Source organism: Ipomoea triloba, chromosome 8 (genome assembly GCF_003576645.1).
Source record: "Ipomoea triloba cultivar NCNSP0323 chromosome 8, ASM357664v1".
NCBI classification, from domain to species: Eukaryota; Viridiplantae; Streptophyta; class Magnoliopsida; order Solanales; family Convolvulaceae; genus Ipomoea; species Ipomoea triloba.
Window position 1 is genome coordinate 10,355,805 of NC_044923.1, and position 15,773 is coordinate 10,371,577.

Below are 15,773 nucleotides of genomic sequence, written 5' to 3' on the forward strand. Positions count from 1 at the left end.
TATCCAAAGCAACTTAGAGCTTCCTTGTGAATTATCCAAATTTACTGTTGTGATCGGCTGCTCAAGGCGACTTCGTGGCTAACCTTTAGAGTGGAGATCTATTGTTGAAGATTAGAGGGGACATCCGAATCGAAGAAACGCTATTGCGATCAATAGTGCTTTGTGGATACACTGTGTGATCAATTCACTTGCATTTTTAAAAAGATACTAGTGAAATCCTTCTTGGACGTTAAGGAGAATAATGGAGTAGGAGGTTGTCGAACCACTATAAAAATCTCTCTATCTCAATTTCTTTACTTTATGCTCTTATATTTCAACCGTCCGAAACAACACACACAGGCTAACAAATCTTTAAGATATGATTGAAAACTTATAATACGTAACAAAATCTTTAAGACTTCTGCTGCCTATCACTTGCTATCAGTTAGTAATAAGCTCTGCTTTCTAAAATTGTTCAAGTTAAATTTTTAAAAAAGTCTATTCAACCCCCTCCCACTCTAGACTTTTTGCCTTGCTAGGACCAACACGTTTCCAATAAGTTCTCACATTGCTTGCCTAATGATGCATTCAGATTTGGTTATTGAAAGGACTGTTTCACAGGTTCAAGTTATGCTGAGGTACCTGAAATCTTGCCTTGAGATTTCATTCACTTATGATTTAGAGCATTCATGATGATAACATGTTGTTAAATCAAACGTATCCTTGTATGAATAGTTATATCATTCCAATTGCAGGAAAGTAATTGACATAATAGAGAGAATACAAGAGATACATGAGAGGAAATCATCAAATCATTTGCTATTTATCCTTCAATCCAATGTCTACATGATATAGAGAGTTTCAGTATAACTACAAGTGTATTAATATCTACATATATTTATTTACAACAGAATTGAAGTAATAAAACAATTTGGTTCACATAGTAAATTAAATTGATTAAAAAAAATTAAAATGATCATTAAATAGGCGAAAATATCATCTTAGAACAAGCTTGTGAGGCAAACATGCATCACTTTATTAATGATTGGGTAGTCTTACAAAGTAATCCTCTCGTTAATTTTATTCGAGGATAAAAGAAAAACAGAAACAAAACAAAAAAAAATACAAACTGCATTATTGTAAACCAATCACACAATACATGCCATGCATGCAAACAGAAAATAAAATTTAAAACAGGCCAGGAATAGTGAATTACATACGCACAGCTCTTAGAGTCTTAGATCAGACATGCATACATTATCTTAGCATGTGAGGTTATTACCGGGATTAACACCAAATTGCTGACAGTAGTCTTTGTAATACTGAACCCTGGCGTTAACAGCCGCAGGATTAGCCCCATTGCACTCAAGTAGGCCGTTGATTGCTTGAATGGTGGCTCCAAAACCTTGACCGGAGGTGATGAGAGAATGGCAGTTGTTCATCCAAAACCACAGGGCGGCCTTGAAGGAAGTAACCGAGTCTGTGGCAACGATGTCTGGGTTGTTCAGACCGTCGAAGCCAATGCTTAGGCCAGCTGGTCCGTAGTTGAAATTCCACGACAATTGGAGTGGTCCACGACCGTAGTAGTTCTTTCCGGGAGTGCAGGGCCACTGTGTCGTGGTCGTGTCACAATAGTTTCTGGACGTACCGTTGATCTCGTTTATGTAACACATATCTGAAACAACAAAGGTAAATATATATATTATGTAAGATTAAGATGAACTACTGTATATACCAACGAATTAGCTTAGCTAGCTAGCTAGTATTATTCCATGCATTTTGTACTGCAGGCATGTGCACTGTTAATACCTCCAATGGTCATTCGAATATTAGGGTTTCACTCGTTGTGATCCTTCGAGTTTAAAATGACCATTGACCACTAATGGTCCTCTAAGTATTAAAAAATTAATGAGTTAATTCCAGCAATGGTCCCCCAATTATGCTGATTTTTCAAAATTTGTCATCGTCTTTTAATTTGGACGAAATAAACTCTTGACTATCAAATTTGTTCCACCATTGGTCCTTCCGTTAAGCAACAGTTAGATAGACGTTAGTGGAGGGCTAAAATGGTCATTTCCTTTGCTAGGTTTCTTCTTCCTTATGAAAATGGCCATTTCCGCTCCGCGACTCTACCGTCTACTTTGCTGCTTTGCTACGCCATTTGCAATTCCGCGCCTCACCTGCTCCAAGCAACTTTATCTAGGTTTTTGTATTCATAATCTGTGATTCACTTAAAGCTCATATTCTTCCTTTTTATTCATTTGACGCGTCTTATAGATTCGAGCCCGTTGCTGCCTCCCGCAACTTGTTGAATCATCTGTGGCAACACTGGAGTGAAATTCATATCTTGATGTTGTGCCTTCGACTTTCTCCTCAGCATGAGGTTCACTGTCCTTGCATAATCGGATTCAAATTCATTAGGGCTGGAGTTCGGCGGCGGTGGTCACAAGCCGGTGGCGTACGCGTCGCGGAACGGGCACGCGAATTATTCGTAGTTGTTCCATTCTTTGGATGTTACACCTAATCAAACCACAAAACTATAAGGAATATCCTATACTGTGCACAGTGCAGGCTTGCTGCACCCTGCAGGCATCTCTTGAATTATTTCTGTGCAACTCGCGATGCTACAAAAAGGAGATTCGATTGAATCAGGTTTCAACATGTTTCCAAAAAAAAAACATATTTTAACAGCAGCAGTGCAGAAGATTGTACTATGGAGGATTGGGTTGGCGAGAGTTCGTTGTTATAAATGTTGGCAGGGAGAAGGTGTGTCATTTGTGGTTGTTCTTTACAGCTAGAAAACAAGAAATGCAAGATTTCCAATATGGGACATACTTAAACCAATGGAAGTGGGCTATGTAGAGAATGACAAAACGAGTTGTGAGTTTTACTGGGAGTGGGCTATGTAGAGGCAGAATGGTTAAGTGCAATTAGGTGAGGGCTGACTTCTCATGGGACATCACCAACAAGCATCCACTCACCATCATTGTCTTCGTAAGTTAGCACATACTCAGACCCACTTGTAATCTCTTGACCTCGTTATCTTCGCTCCAACTTCTTTTAATGGAGATTTTCGCTAATCTCCTCTGCAACTAATACATAAACTGAGAAACATGAGGAAGAAGAAGACTACCTAATGAAAAGACTATTTTAGCCCCTAACTTAACACCTAACAAACTTAATTTAAACGGAAGGACCAATGGTGGAACAAATCTGATAGTCAAGGGTTTATTTCGTCCAAATTAAAAGACGAGGACTAATTTTGGAAAATCAGCATAGTCGGGGGTCCATTACTGGAATTAACTCAAAAATTAATCACCCGTGGTCCTAATTCTTAAAATAACCTGAGTTTAAAATGAACATGAGACGTCTTAAAAGGATCACGAGTGGTTATTTTTTTAAACTTGGAGGACCATTAGAGCAGGGCTGATTTTTTTTATTTGCGTGTCCCTATGCTAGTAAATAAGTGACGCCCTATCAAAGTATAAATAAACTGCGAATTGAAGAAAAATTGCAAAGAGAAAAATGCAAAAAAAACTTCATTTTGGGTCAATATAATCACAAAGTACATATACTAACTATTAGGCCAGGATTGGACTAGGGCCCCCCAAAATTTTGGGGCCATGTGAGGTTACACATCTTGCACGCTCTAAAATCCGGCTCTGCATTAGAAGTAGTTTTAAACTCGAAGGACCACATACAGTTGTAAAATCATAATACTCGGAGGACCATTGGAGGTATTAACTCTAACTAATTACTACTTACGTCCAGTTTCATGAGTAAAGTGGGCAAAAAATGCTGCAATTTCCTGCCTAGCAACGATGGCTGTCCCAACTGTCCCAAACTCGGTGTATGAGTTAGTGGCCTGAAGAAACGAGGTTCTTGTGTAGAAGCCCTTCCCTTCGCAGCTGGGATCCGACTGATTGGCAATTCCATTGAAAAAGGAATCGGACACGATGCTGGACACCGGCCAGCCGTAGCACGGCCCTTGCTGGCACCCTGCACCGCAGTAGGTATCCCCAGTGCCGCAATACCCCCACTGGCTACAACAAGTATCCACACCACACCCACAGCTTTGGGCTGAGCTCAACCCTGCTAGCCCTACCCACAACGCTATAACCGCTAATAAAACTGAACCAAAATTATTCCCCATATTATATATATCGACAAGTATAGTGTGTGTTAGTTTGGGATGAATCTATATGTGGATTGGTTGCTGATCATATATTGGAGTATTTATAGTGTACAGATTAGAGCAGGGCCAATTTTTTAATTTCTGTGGCTTGTGCTGGTAAATAAGTAAGACCCTATCAAACTATAAATAAACTGCAAATTGAAAAAAAGTGATTCGCGTGAATATTACGGAGTAGAATTTCTTTTTGAATAATGCGTAGTAAAATTTAGATAAGTCATGAAAACTTAATTTTGAGCCAATATAATTACAAATAAATATACTAATTATTGGGGCATGGCTGGACTAAGGGTCCCCAAAATTTTGGTGATCTGTGCGGTGGTACGTGTTACACGCCCTAAAATTCAGCCCTGGATTAGAGGGTTCGTTATCTCTCATGGCTGCAAATAAATGAAATCTGGATGTAATTGCGCGCTGGCGGCGAGTCTTACGTTGAAAACATTATAATATGACGGCAGAACTACAAAACGTACGTGTATAGTGCCTCAAAACTTTGACTTTCTATAAATTAAATCTGAAATAATTCTCGTTCGAAGACATTGCATGTGCCCTTGCATGAGAGTCATAATTACTGTTATACACTTACCTTCCGCACAAACTTGTGAAATAATATAATTAAATTTAATATATGTTTTGGGAGGTACGGGGAATTGGTAAAGACTTTGAGATCTTACCCACAACCACAACAGTAACACGATGGATCGAAATTTGAATTCTACTACATAAATTCTCATTTTATACTTTCACACTTTTATTCTCTAACGCGACAAGATATGATAGATTATTCCTACATAAACTTTTTGTAAGGGAGTAAAAATTGAGAGTCCAAGTAGTATTTTCCTTGAAATTGACACATATTCTAGTCAGCACATCGTGTTCAATTAGATGGCTATGATAGATCGAATTGCTGACTTATGGCATGCACACACGACGCGTCTAGTTAACTTCATTCTCCTTGGAAAATACTAAAATATTTTTAAAATAAAATATATAATTTATACTCTGTACTTTGTTCCTTTTTTGAGTACTACTGATTCAATTACTTAGAGATGTATTCCAGCTAGATTTTAAAAAATTATAAAATAATTTTAAGACTTTAATTTAAAAGTCTGATGATATTTGATTTAAACTTTTAAAAATTTTTAAGTCTATTTCTATTTGATTCAATCTTTTAGAGAATTTTTAAAAATCTGTTAGCATTTGATTTAGATTTTTAGGGGTGTATTCAATCAAGATTTTTATAAATTTTAAAAAACTTTTAACGATTTTAAAAGTTTAATTGTATTCAATCTAGACTTTTAAAAGCCTTTAAAAATAACGGTATTTGATTCATACTTTTAAAGAGTCTTTAAAAGTATATACTGGTATTCGAATAAGACTTTTATAAAATACCGTCTTTAAAAGTTTACTGGCATTAAAAAAAAGGTATAAACTTTTATAGACTCTATCAAAATAGAATTTTTGTAAACTTTTTTTCACAAATATAAATAGTTGAAATTCAAACCTACAACCCCAAACTTTTCAACTTTAATTTCTCTACATACTTTTTTCTCTGTCTAGAGTAGATAAACTTTTCATCTATTCTTATCAAATTTTGTGGTACGTTTCAAACTTTCATAAATACTCATATACATTTGATTTTCATCTTTTTTTTTCACACATATCTATAAAAGAATCATAGTATAAATTTTATTATTTTTGCCCGTGGCAACTAGGTTTTGTTACGGTCTCTTGTTGACACAGTTTTTGTCTTATACTAGTTGATTTACCATACTTATTAGATTCACTTAATGTTTATTGCGTTCATATATTTTAGTTGGAATAGGCATGCATACTATCTACTTTGATCACTTGCGCACTTGCACTAACCTAACAATTTTGAATTTAAAGGGTGTTTGATAGTCAAGATCAATTTTTCTTAAAAATTTAAGAGGTGAAAAATAATTCTCACCTTTGGATCAACTAGAAATCTAATTACATAGATATTAAAGAAAGTGAATCAAGCTTTGGGGATTGATTATTTTTTCCGACTGATTGGGAATGTATAAAATGTATTCATTTATGTTTTTTTTTTTTTTGGGAGTCAAGTTAAAAGCCTTTGCTTATAAATTAAAAAAAAATTATCTCCTCCCATTATGACGATACTGTGTCATTCTATGTGTTCTTCTATTTTAACATGTGTATGTATACATATAGAGTTTTGTTACTGAAGCATTTAATTCTATTTACTACCGGTTTAATTTCATGGGGTGTATGTATATATAGTTGTTAACAATTCTGAGTGTCATACATAGATACATACATAAAAATATATTATATATTGTTGGTTTTATCTACCACAAAATGGTCGAACGACAAGCCAACACCACCGGAAAATCGACTAACACTTGATCGGAAACTAGAGCGACTTTTTAGCCCTCTTTGTGCTATAAATTACCTTTGAGTACAATGAATTACTTATGCATCTCTCGAGGTTTAGAACCCCTATTTATACAAGCTAAGAGGATTTCTCCTTTAAGAAACATCTAAACTACTTTAGGAACTCTTTCTTTATTACATTTAGGCATTTTCCTAATCTATCTCGACCTTCCTTCCATATCCCCGCCTTCCGTCGCCTGACCCTTTTAGGAAACTCTTGTAACCGCCTTTCATGCTCCGCCTCTCCTTGCACCTCCCTTTCTGCCTTGGTCTACCTCTCGGTCGGTCTGGGCTGACTCATCCCACTTCGCTCCTTAGCTCGTCCTTTCCTCCATAGTAATTATTTGTTTCAATAGCAATGTTCAATCACTCTAAGTCTAAGATCTTCAGCTACCTTGTCACCTCTCTAACGATCCCTCAACTGAGCGACTGATCTTCGGCCGACCTACGACTCATCATCACACTTTCCTCCGAGTTCGCTTTCCCTCTTCATCGGTCGTCCCTTCTACCTACGCTGAGCTCTTGGTATAACGAGCCTTAGTCTATCCCCCATCATCTAGTCACTCATTTCCCCGAGCTACACAAAGCACGGCTCAGGGAAATGCGTTTGTTTCTTCATGTTTAGGAAAATTTTCACTCCCCAGTCCTCACTTTCTCGAGTTACATGAAGTACGACGCGGAAAAGTACCGATAACTCGTCCTTTGCTACTGGCCTATCCTCCTCACACCTCATCGCTTCTTCTTCGCTTTTACTTAAGAAAGTTATTTTTTTACCCCCCAGTCCCTCACTTTCTCGAGTTACGCGAAGACAACTCAGAAAAGTACCTGCAACTCGGGGTCGAGCCTTTTCCTTGCTGACCTTAACTCGTGCCTTACCGAACTTCCATCTTTTGATCCTATCTTCTCCTAGTCATATCAGTCAAGTCCAATGCATTTAATGCTTATCTTTTGTCGATCATCGAGCTTCTGACACGTGACATCAGATCTATATAGAACCGACGTCGTATGTTCTAAAAACTTTTTAAAAAATCGTAAGATCTAATAACTATTTTTTTTTAAATAAAGACATAAGATGTCAGTTCTATATAGAACTGATGTCGTATGTTTATGTCATTTTCTTATTATTTAAGATTAGATCTATAAGATATTAGATCAGTAGAACCAACGCACAACTTCATCACCACGTCTTCTTCCTTCATCTTTAAGAGATCAGCTTCGTCTTCCTTCATCACCAATGCACAGCTTCATCGTTGTCTTCCTCGTTCCGCATCAACTTGCTTCGAATCCTCCGTACGTATTTCACATTTTAGATTTCTTTTCTTAGTAAATTGCTCCGATTGAAGCTGTTCGTTGCTAATTACCCAAGTGTTCTATGTCCTGTGGATCTCGTAGAACACTAAGTTGAAGCTCTTGAACCCAGGTGCTCAACGCCTCAATGCTCAAGCACTACAACAACTGCCCCCACGTTTCGCGCTAATAGGTAGCTCCTGGGATTGCTTCCTCACCCACTTGTCTCCCATCAACTGCTCGTCGCTAGTCACGCGCTTGAACCTCTAACATTCTGCAATATGTAGATCTTTGATTTGCTCTCCGGTTTCATGTCCAGCAGCTCCATTACTTATCTTTGGGCTCCCCAATATCAATATTCACATACTTGAGAAGGGTGTCATTAAAGACTACATCTTTGGGCATTTTTGCAAATGGGTTCCCGATTCTTGGCTGAACAGAGCAATACCGAAAAGTGACCCGGACGAAAAGCGTCCCCCGAGAGCTATGAACAAAAGTACGGTGAAGAGTGGCCGCACCTTCCGCTTCATTGTCTGTGCCCGAATGAAAACCCAGGCCCCAATACACAAGAGGATAAACTTGGATTAACACTAATGTTCGGAGCAAACAATGCGTAGAGATATCGAGGAAATCAACAGATTCCGGGTGTGTTTCATATTCAGACAAAAAAGAGAGGGAGAGATCTACTTCGGTCTTCACTCCTCAGCTGAGAAATATATATATTGAATGTCTCCGTTCATATCGATCTATATTGTATACATGTATAGATAAAGAATGAGTTAAAAAGACTAAAACGTTGAAGTTGGGGTTGACAGAAAGAGGGGCAAGATAAGACCTAGACGAGACGAGGAATAATCTGGGGCATTGAGGGGGAGACGCTGATGTGTTGTCTACTTGGGTAAGGTTGAAAGGGTAAAGAGAGGAGACCAGAGTAAAAAGACGGAATAAGCCCTGCCTCAAACGGCCATTTGACGAAATACTTAAAGCTAGACCAAAAGTGGAACACGTCTAATAAATGTGGACTCAATGTGACAAAAATAACAAAAGAAGATTAAAATTTGAAACGGGCCAATAAAAGTAGGACCAAAGAAGGAATTCACTCAAAGAAATATATGTGAATGGTAAAACTTGATAAAAGAAGAAGTAAATGTATACCACAAATCACACTTATTTACATTACACTCCTTAATTTTTGCTTTTGTTATATCCCTCATATTACGTTTCGTGAAAATGATCCACTACGTATGTCCTATATTCCAAATTCATTTTATTGCTAGAAAATGTAAATGTATAACTAATTAACACAAATAACACACAGGGAAAGAAGTACTTCATATATATATATATATGTGTGTATATATATATATATATATATATATATATATATATATATATATNATATATATATATATATATATATATATATATATATATATATATATTACTTATTATTTTGTTTGCATGTAGTACATATCCTACGAAGGTACATTTTTATTATTTCTCATGGGCGTGTATGCATATTATTAAAATTCAAAAAAAATTTTAAAAAATCAAACACAAATATTGAAGATAAATATTCAAAGTTCATATATATATCACAATAATCATAATATTCGAAATAAATTAGAAAAACGAGGAAATAAATCAAATATACTAGTAAAATTAAAAATAAATAAATAAAAAAGAAATAAGTAATAAAAAAATATATACACAAACTTACCGGCGGTGGAGGTGGCGTTTGGCAGCATCGATGAGGAGAGGACAACAGGACGAGCGACGGCGTCGACAATGGCGGACAAGCGGTGTCAACGACGGTGGCGGCTGTCTCGTTTGAGGAGGACCGGCAGCGGCGCGGAAAATCTGAAGAAAATGGAGGTGAATGTCGCGGTGTTTGAAATGGCTAAGTGTGGTTCTCTTCTCAGATCTAAATGTCGAGATGGGGAGAAAAGGGCTTGAGTTTCCACGCGGGTGCCGCGGAAAGTAGGTATTATTATTATTTTTTTTTAAGGAAAATGACACTTTTTCCCCTTATGTTATGTGCATATAGAACTTTTTCCCTCCTGTGTTATTAAAGTGGAAAAATTTCTTCCTGAAATGTTAAATTGGTAATTTTATCCTTAAAAATAACTATTTCATATATTTTTCTTCTCCAACAAATTATTACTTATATGTATGGATGATCACGATTTGGTTCGAACCTAACCAAAAACTGTAGCAATCATACCGAAATAGTATGGACGGTTTTGGTTACGATTCATAACCAAAAAAAATAAAATTAAATAATTGTTTAACCGTGAATTGGAACTGAACCACAATCATATATAGTGAAAATATCAAACACTTACTTTGATAAATCAGTACGGTTCAGTTCTAATTTTGATTTTGAGCCGCCAATCAAAATTTATTTATTTATTTATTTATTTTTATAATTTTATTTCTTATTTAAAAATAGTCTAAATTCAACAATTATTTTATTTTATTTTTTCGATTCTGAATTGTAACCGTAATCGTCCATACTATTTAAGTTCAATTGTTACAGTGTTCGATTAGGTTCGTATCGAACCGTGATCTTCCATACATATTAGTAATAATTGGTTGGAAAATAAAAATAAATGAAATAGTTACATTTAAGGGCAAAAATGTCAATTTAACATTACAGTGGGAAAACTACTACTTTTAAAATAATTAAGGGGAAAAACTGTCACTTTAATAATACAGGGGGAAAAGTGCTATATGCACATAACATAGGGAGAAAAAGTGTCATTTTTTTTTTACTTTAGGAAATTCACTACACGTTTTTTAAGAGGTGTAGTGTTAAGCTATACTTATATGATATTTTTGTAGTAGTGACATGGGCTCGAAGCTCAAGGAAGATACATGCCATCTTTGAAAAGATGTCTTGAAGGTTGTGCAAAGATAAATCTTATGTACACAGTACAAGCTGTTGGAAAAAATGCAAGTCATGAAATATTTGTGGTTCTAAATTATCTTGGTAATTTAGTCTTAACCACAAGTTGAATAAGTGGTCAAGATTTGTTAGGTGGTATGTGGTTATAATCCTTTGCCCTATACTATTTAAGTGAGATTATCTAAGAGTTCAAATACACAAAACATTAAACTCTCTTTCTCCCCTTTAATTCTCTGTCCCATTGTCTGAGCAAAGTGAGGTTCGCCTGGGCTATAGTTGGTGTAAGCTTAGCTCAGCTATTTTGTGTAACCTGTCGGAAGCGTGCCGGGATTGTTAACTACACCGTTATCGGGCAAATAACGCTTTTAAGGCAGTGTTATTGTAACACGGCATAGACATCTTTTTCTGGTTTAGTTGTTATCATTTTCCTAAAGAGTGTCAGAATAAGTTGACGTTGTCTCTAGTTCACAACAGTTAAAAGCGTTATTTTGACAATAGTCAACCTTTCGGTACGATGACTCCCTCTGTTATACCCGATTTATCCAAAACAACAGAAGGAGTGGAAAAGTTAAGAAAATCAAGGATGTTGTTTCGTGTGCGGTAAGCATGGACACCGAGCATCCAGTGCTATCATCGCAAGGGTAAAATTCACAGAGGTCAATCTGACGGAGAAAGATGAGTATATCATTCCCTTAATTAGTAGTTATTTTGAGTAGTTCTTATTTGCTCTAGCCTCTAAAAGCTCGCATGAAATGGGATAGTATTAGTACTAAATACTAGTTGGGTTGTGTAAATTTTGAATGCCTATTAGTGCTTGTCATTTCAATGTATTGAATGCTAACGACGTTGTTGCATATTAATAAACACAATTAATAGTGACTTGCACAAAGAAATATGAACTGTTTAATGAGATACAGTTACATAGTTTGAAATATTTGAATTGTGTACTGAGAATGTTTGTCAAACATGATAAGCATATATCAAAAGCTTTTCACCTTGTGTTGGTAGCATGGAAATGTCATTATTCTTGAATAATCTGTCTAGGAAGGTGGTTTTTAAGTAAACTTCGGTTTCACCACTCGACCTGGGAGTTTTTAAGAAGTAGGGTTTTGGTCATGCAGGCTAGTTGATGCGCTACTTGACCCTCACTTGAAATGAGATTGACTTTTACATGCTACCAAAGCTTTGTAATAGGCATTGCTTAAGTTGANACGGTTTTGGTTACGATTCATAACCAAAAAAAATAAAATTAAATAATTGTTTAACCGTGAATTGGAACTGAACCACAATCATATATAGTGAAAATATCAAACACTTACTTTGATAAATCAGTACGGTTCAGTTCTAATTTTGATTTTGAGCCGCCAATCAAAATTTATTTATTTATTTATTTATTTTTATAATTTTATTTCTTATTTAAAAATAGTCTAAATTCAACAATTATTTTATTTTATTTTTTCGATTCTGAATTGTAACCGTAATCGTCCATACTATTTAAGTTCAATTGTTACAGTGTTCGATTAGGTTCGTATCGAACCGTGATCTTCCATACATATTAGTAATAATTGGTTGGAAAATAAAAATAAATGAAATAGTTACATTTAAGGGCAAAAATGTCAATTTAACATTACAGTGGGAAAACTACTACTTTTAAAATAATTAAGGGGAAAAACTGTCACTTTAATAATACAGGGGGAAAAGTGCTATATGCACATAACATAGGGAGAAAAAGTGTCATTTTTTTTTTACTTTAGGAAATTCACTACACGTTTTTTAAGAGGTGTAGTGTTAAGCTATACTTATATGATATTTTTGTAGTAGTGACATGGGCTCGAAGCTCAAGGAAGATACATGCCATCTTTGAAAAGATGTCTTGAAGGTTGTGCAAAGATAAATCTTATGTACACAGTACAAGCTGTTGGAAAAAATGCAAGTCATGAAATATTTGTGGTTCTAAATTATCTTGGTAATTTAGTCTTAACCACAAGTTGAATAAGTGGTCAAGATTTGTTAGGTGGTATGTGGTTATAATCCTTTGCCCTATACTATTTAAGTGAGATTATCTAAGAGTTCAAATACACAAAACATTAAACTCTCTTTCTCCCCTTTAATTCTCTGTCCCATTGTCTGAGCAAAGTGAGGTTCGCCTGGGCTATAGTTGGTGTAAGCTTAGCTCAGCTATTTTGTGTAACCTGTCGGAAGCGTGCCGGGATTGTTAACTACACCGTTATCGGGCAAATAACGCTTTTAAGGCAGTGTTATTGTAACACGGCATAGACATCTTTTTCTGGTTTAGTTGTTATCATTTTCCTAAAGAGTGTCAGAATAAGTTGACGTTGTCTCTAGTTCACAACAGTTAAAAGCGTTATTTTGACAATAGTCAACCTTTCGGTACGATGACTCCCTCTGTTATACCCGATTTATCCAAAACAACAGAAGGAGTGGAAAAGTTAAGAAAATCAAGGATGTTGTTTCGTGTGCGGTAAGCATGGACACCGAGCATCCAGTGCTATCATCGCAAGGGTAAAATTCACAGAGGTCAATCTGACGGAGAAAGATGAGTATATCATTCCCTTAATTAGTAGTTATTTTGAGTAGTTCTTATTTGCTCTAGCCTCTAAAAGCTCGCATGAAATGGGATAGTATTAGTACTAAATACTAGTTGGGTTGTGTAAATTTTGAATGCCTATTAGTGCTTGTCATTTCAATGTATTGAATGCTAACGACGTTGTTGCATATTAATAAACACAATTAATAGTGACTTGCACAAAGAAATATGAACTGTTTAATGAGATACAGTTACATAGTTTGAAATATTTGAATTGTGTACTGAGAATGTTTGTCAAACATGATAAGCATATATCAAAAGCTTTTCACCTTGTGTTGGTAGCATGGAAATGTCATTATTCTTGAATAATCTGTCTAGGAAGGTGGTTTTTAAGTAAACTTCGGTTTCACCACTCGACCTGGGAGTTTTTAAGAAGTAGGGTTTTGGTCATGCAGGCTAGTTGATGCGCTACTTGACCCTCACTTGAAATGAGATTGACTTTTACATGCTACCAAAGCTTTGTAATAGGCATTGCTTAAGTTGTTACATGCTACCAAAGCTTTGTAATAGGCATTGCTTAAGTTGATTTAAATTGCCTTTTATTAACAAAAGGGTACTATGAGAATAAATTTAAATGTGTACTGATTTGCATTATACCAATGCTATATATGAGTTATGTGGTGAAGGGAAATTGTGAAGTTGAAATAAAATAGCTTTGAATGCTAAAGTTATAGATGTTGAATTTCATTTTGATGAAATTTATGTAGATAAACCTTTCTCTAATAAATGCCTGTTTGCATATAATCTTTGAGTATGAGATTTACTTTTCAAGAAAGTATGTGAAATTTATTTTATTTTGTTCAACTTGAAGCAACATGCAACATGCAACATGCAAACAATATTATCTTCGTGGCTTATTGGCAATCAGTATTTGTATATATGATTTAAAATATTAATTGGGAGATCCTGAAGATCCAGGATTCCTTTATATAGTGAAACCTTAGTGGTTTAAGATAACCAATTTGGTTGAAATATATTCCACTATTGAGAGTGTATTAACCAAGTGCAGAGTTGCTATAAAGATTGCATAGGTCGATCTGCTCAGGAGCCAATGTTGGGCACCAAAGATCAATATGAGTAAAATATCAAGTACTTTTGAGAAGAATACTTGTAATCGCTGCATTGTGGGGGTAATCAGCTCTTTATATTTCCTTTCTATAAGTTTCTTTACTTTACCGAGAATATTGGTAAGAGGGAATATTTCATGTTAAACATGAAAATCTCTAGGGTATTATTTATGAGTAAATAAAATACTCGTCAAAGTGTACGTAAGTTTAATGGAGTTGATCAACTTATGTTAATAGTGAAAGACTAATTATGAGATTAGTCGTTGAATTGTTGATGGAATGACTTAAATTCTAAAAGGTGATGAATTCATGGTGGATCCCACTTGTGTGGTCAAACGAAGCCATGGAAAGAATCACAAAGTAGTACACTAATTGGTCATTCTAATGATCTGTGTACTGGTGAGGTTGAGCTACATCTCTTAATGAATTTATAACCCTATGAGATGGGTGGTCCGATTGAGACGGACTTAATGAATTCACCGCTTAATAATTGATAGAGTGAGCATACAATGCTCTTAATGATTTCACGTCCCAATTTGGGTAGTCTATATTGAGATAAGCTTAAAGAAATTACCTATTTAAGTGAAAAAAGGTTAACCACCTTTTTCTGAAAGATAATGAGCTATCTTTCTAGAGCACTCATTGGCATCCAGATGTTCAATTGAGTAAAAATATATGAGAAGCATGATGTTCCTTTTGAACTATAAGATTTATGTCTTTAACTACTCTGTAGCCTTTAAAGGTGGTCTATATCGAGATAGACTTGACAGAGTTACATGTCTATATTGAGATAGACTTGACAGAGTTAAATGTCTATATTGAGATATACTTAACAGAGTTAAATGTCTATATTGAAATAGACTTGACAGGGTTAAAATGTCTATGTTGAGATAGACTTGACAAGGTTGAAGGTCTATGTTGAGATAGACACAACAGACTTGAATATTAAGTTTTAATCATAAGCAGTCAAAGAGTTTGACTTTCATAGAACCTATTTGTTAGAGTTGATATGTGTTTTGAGTTCAAAATTTGTCTAACCGATGAGTTCAAGAGTCATATCACTCTCGGAAAGGAAATTACTCAATGTCACTACGTATCAGTTCAAGTTTAAACACTGATATTAAGGTCAACTCAATTGTATTGCTCAGACATTGTCCTTTCTAGACTTCTACTTTGAATGTGTGGGGGATCATCTTTTCTTGTGAACAACCTAGATAAATCTTCATTTTCATTCCCTTGCATTTGTGGGGGATTGTTGGAAAAAATGCAAGCCATGAAATATTTGTGGTTCTAAATTATCTTGGTGATTTAGTC

The 15,773-nt window shown here is 35.4% G+C and overlaps 1 protein-coding gene across 1 annotated transcript in view; it reads right to left on the reverse strand.

Moving 5' to 3' along the window:
* Positions 1 to 1,241: 1,241 nt before the first annotated feature.
* The window catches only part of LOC116026808, an 18,964-nt gene continuing 4,432 nt past the window's right edge, over positions 1,242 to 15,773 (reverse strand). Inside the window, 2 exon segments of the mRNA XM_031268208.1 lie at positions 1,242 to 1,654; positions 3,745 to 4,080. Of these exon segments, the coding sequence (XP_031124068.1) occupies positions 1,242 to 1,654; positions 3,745 to 4,080 (749 nt within the window).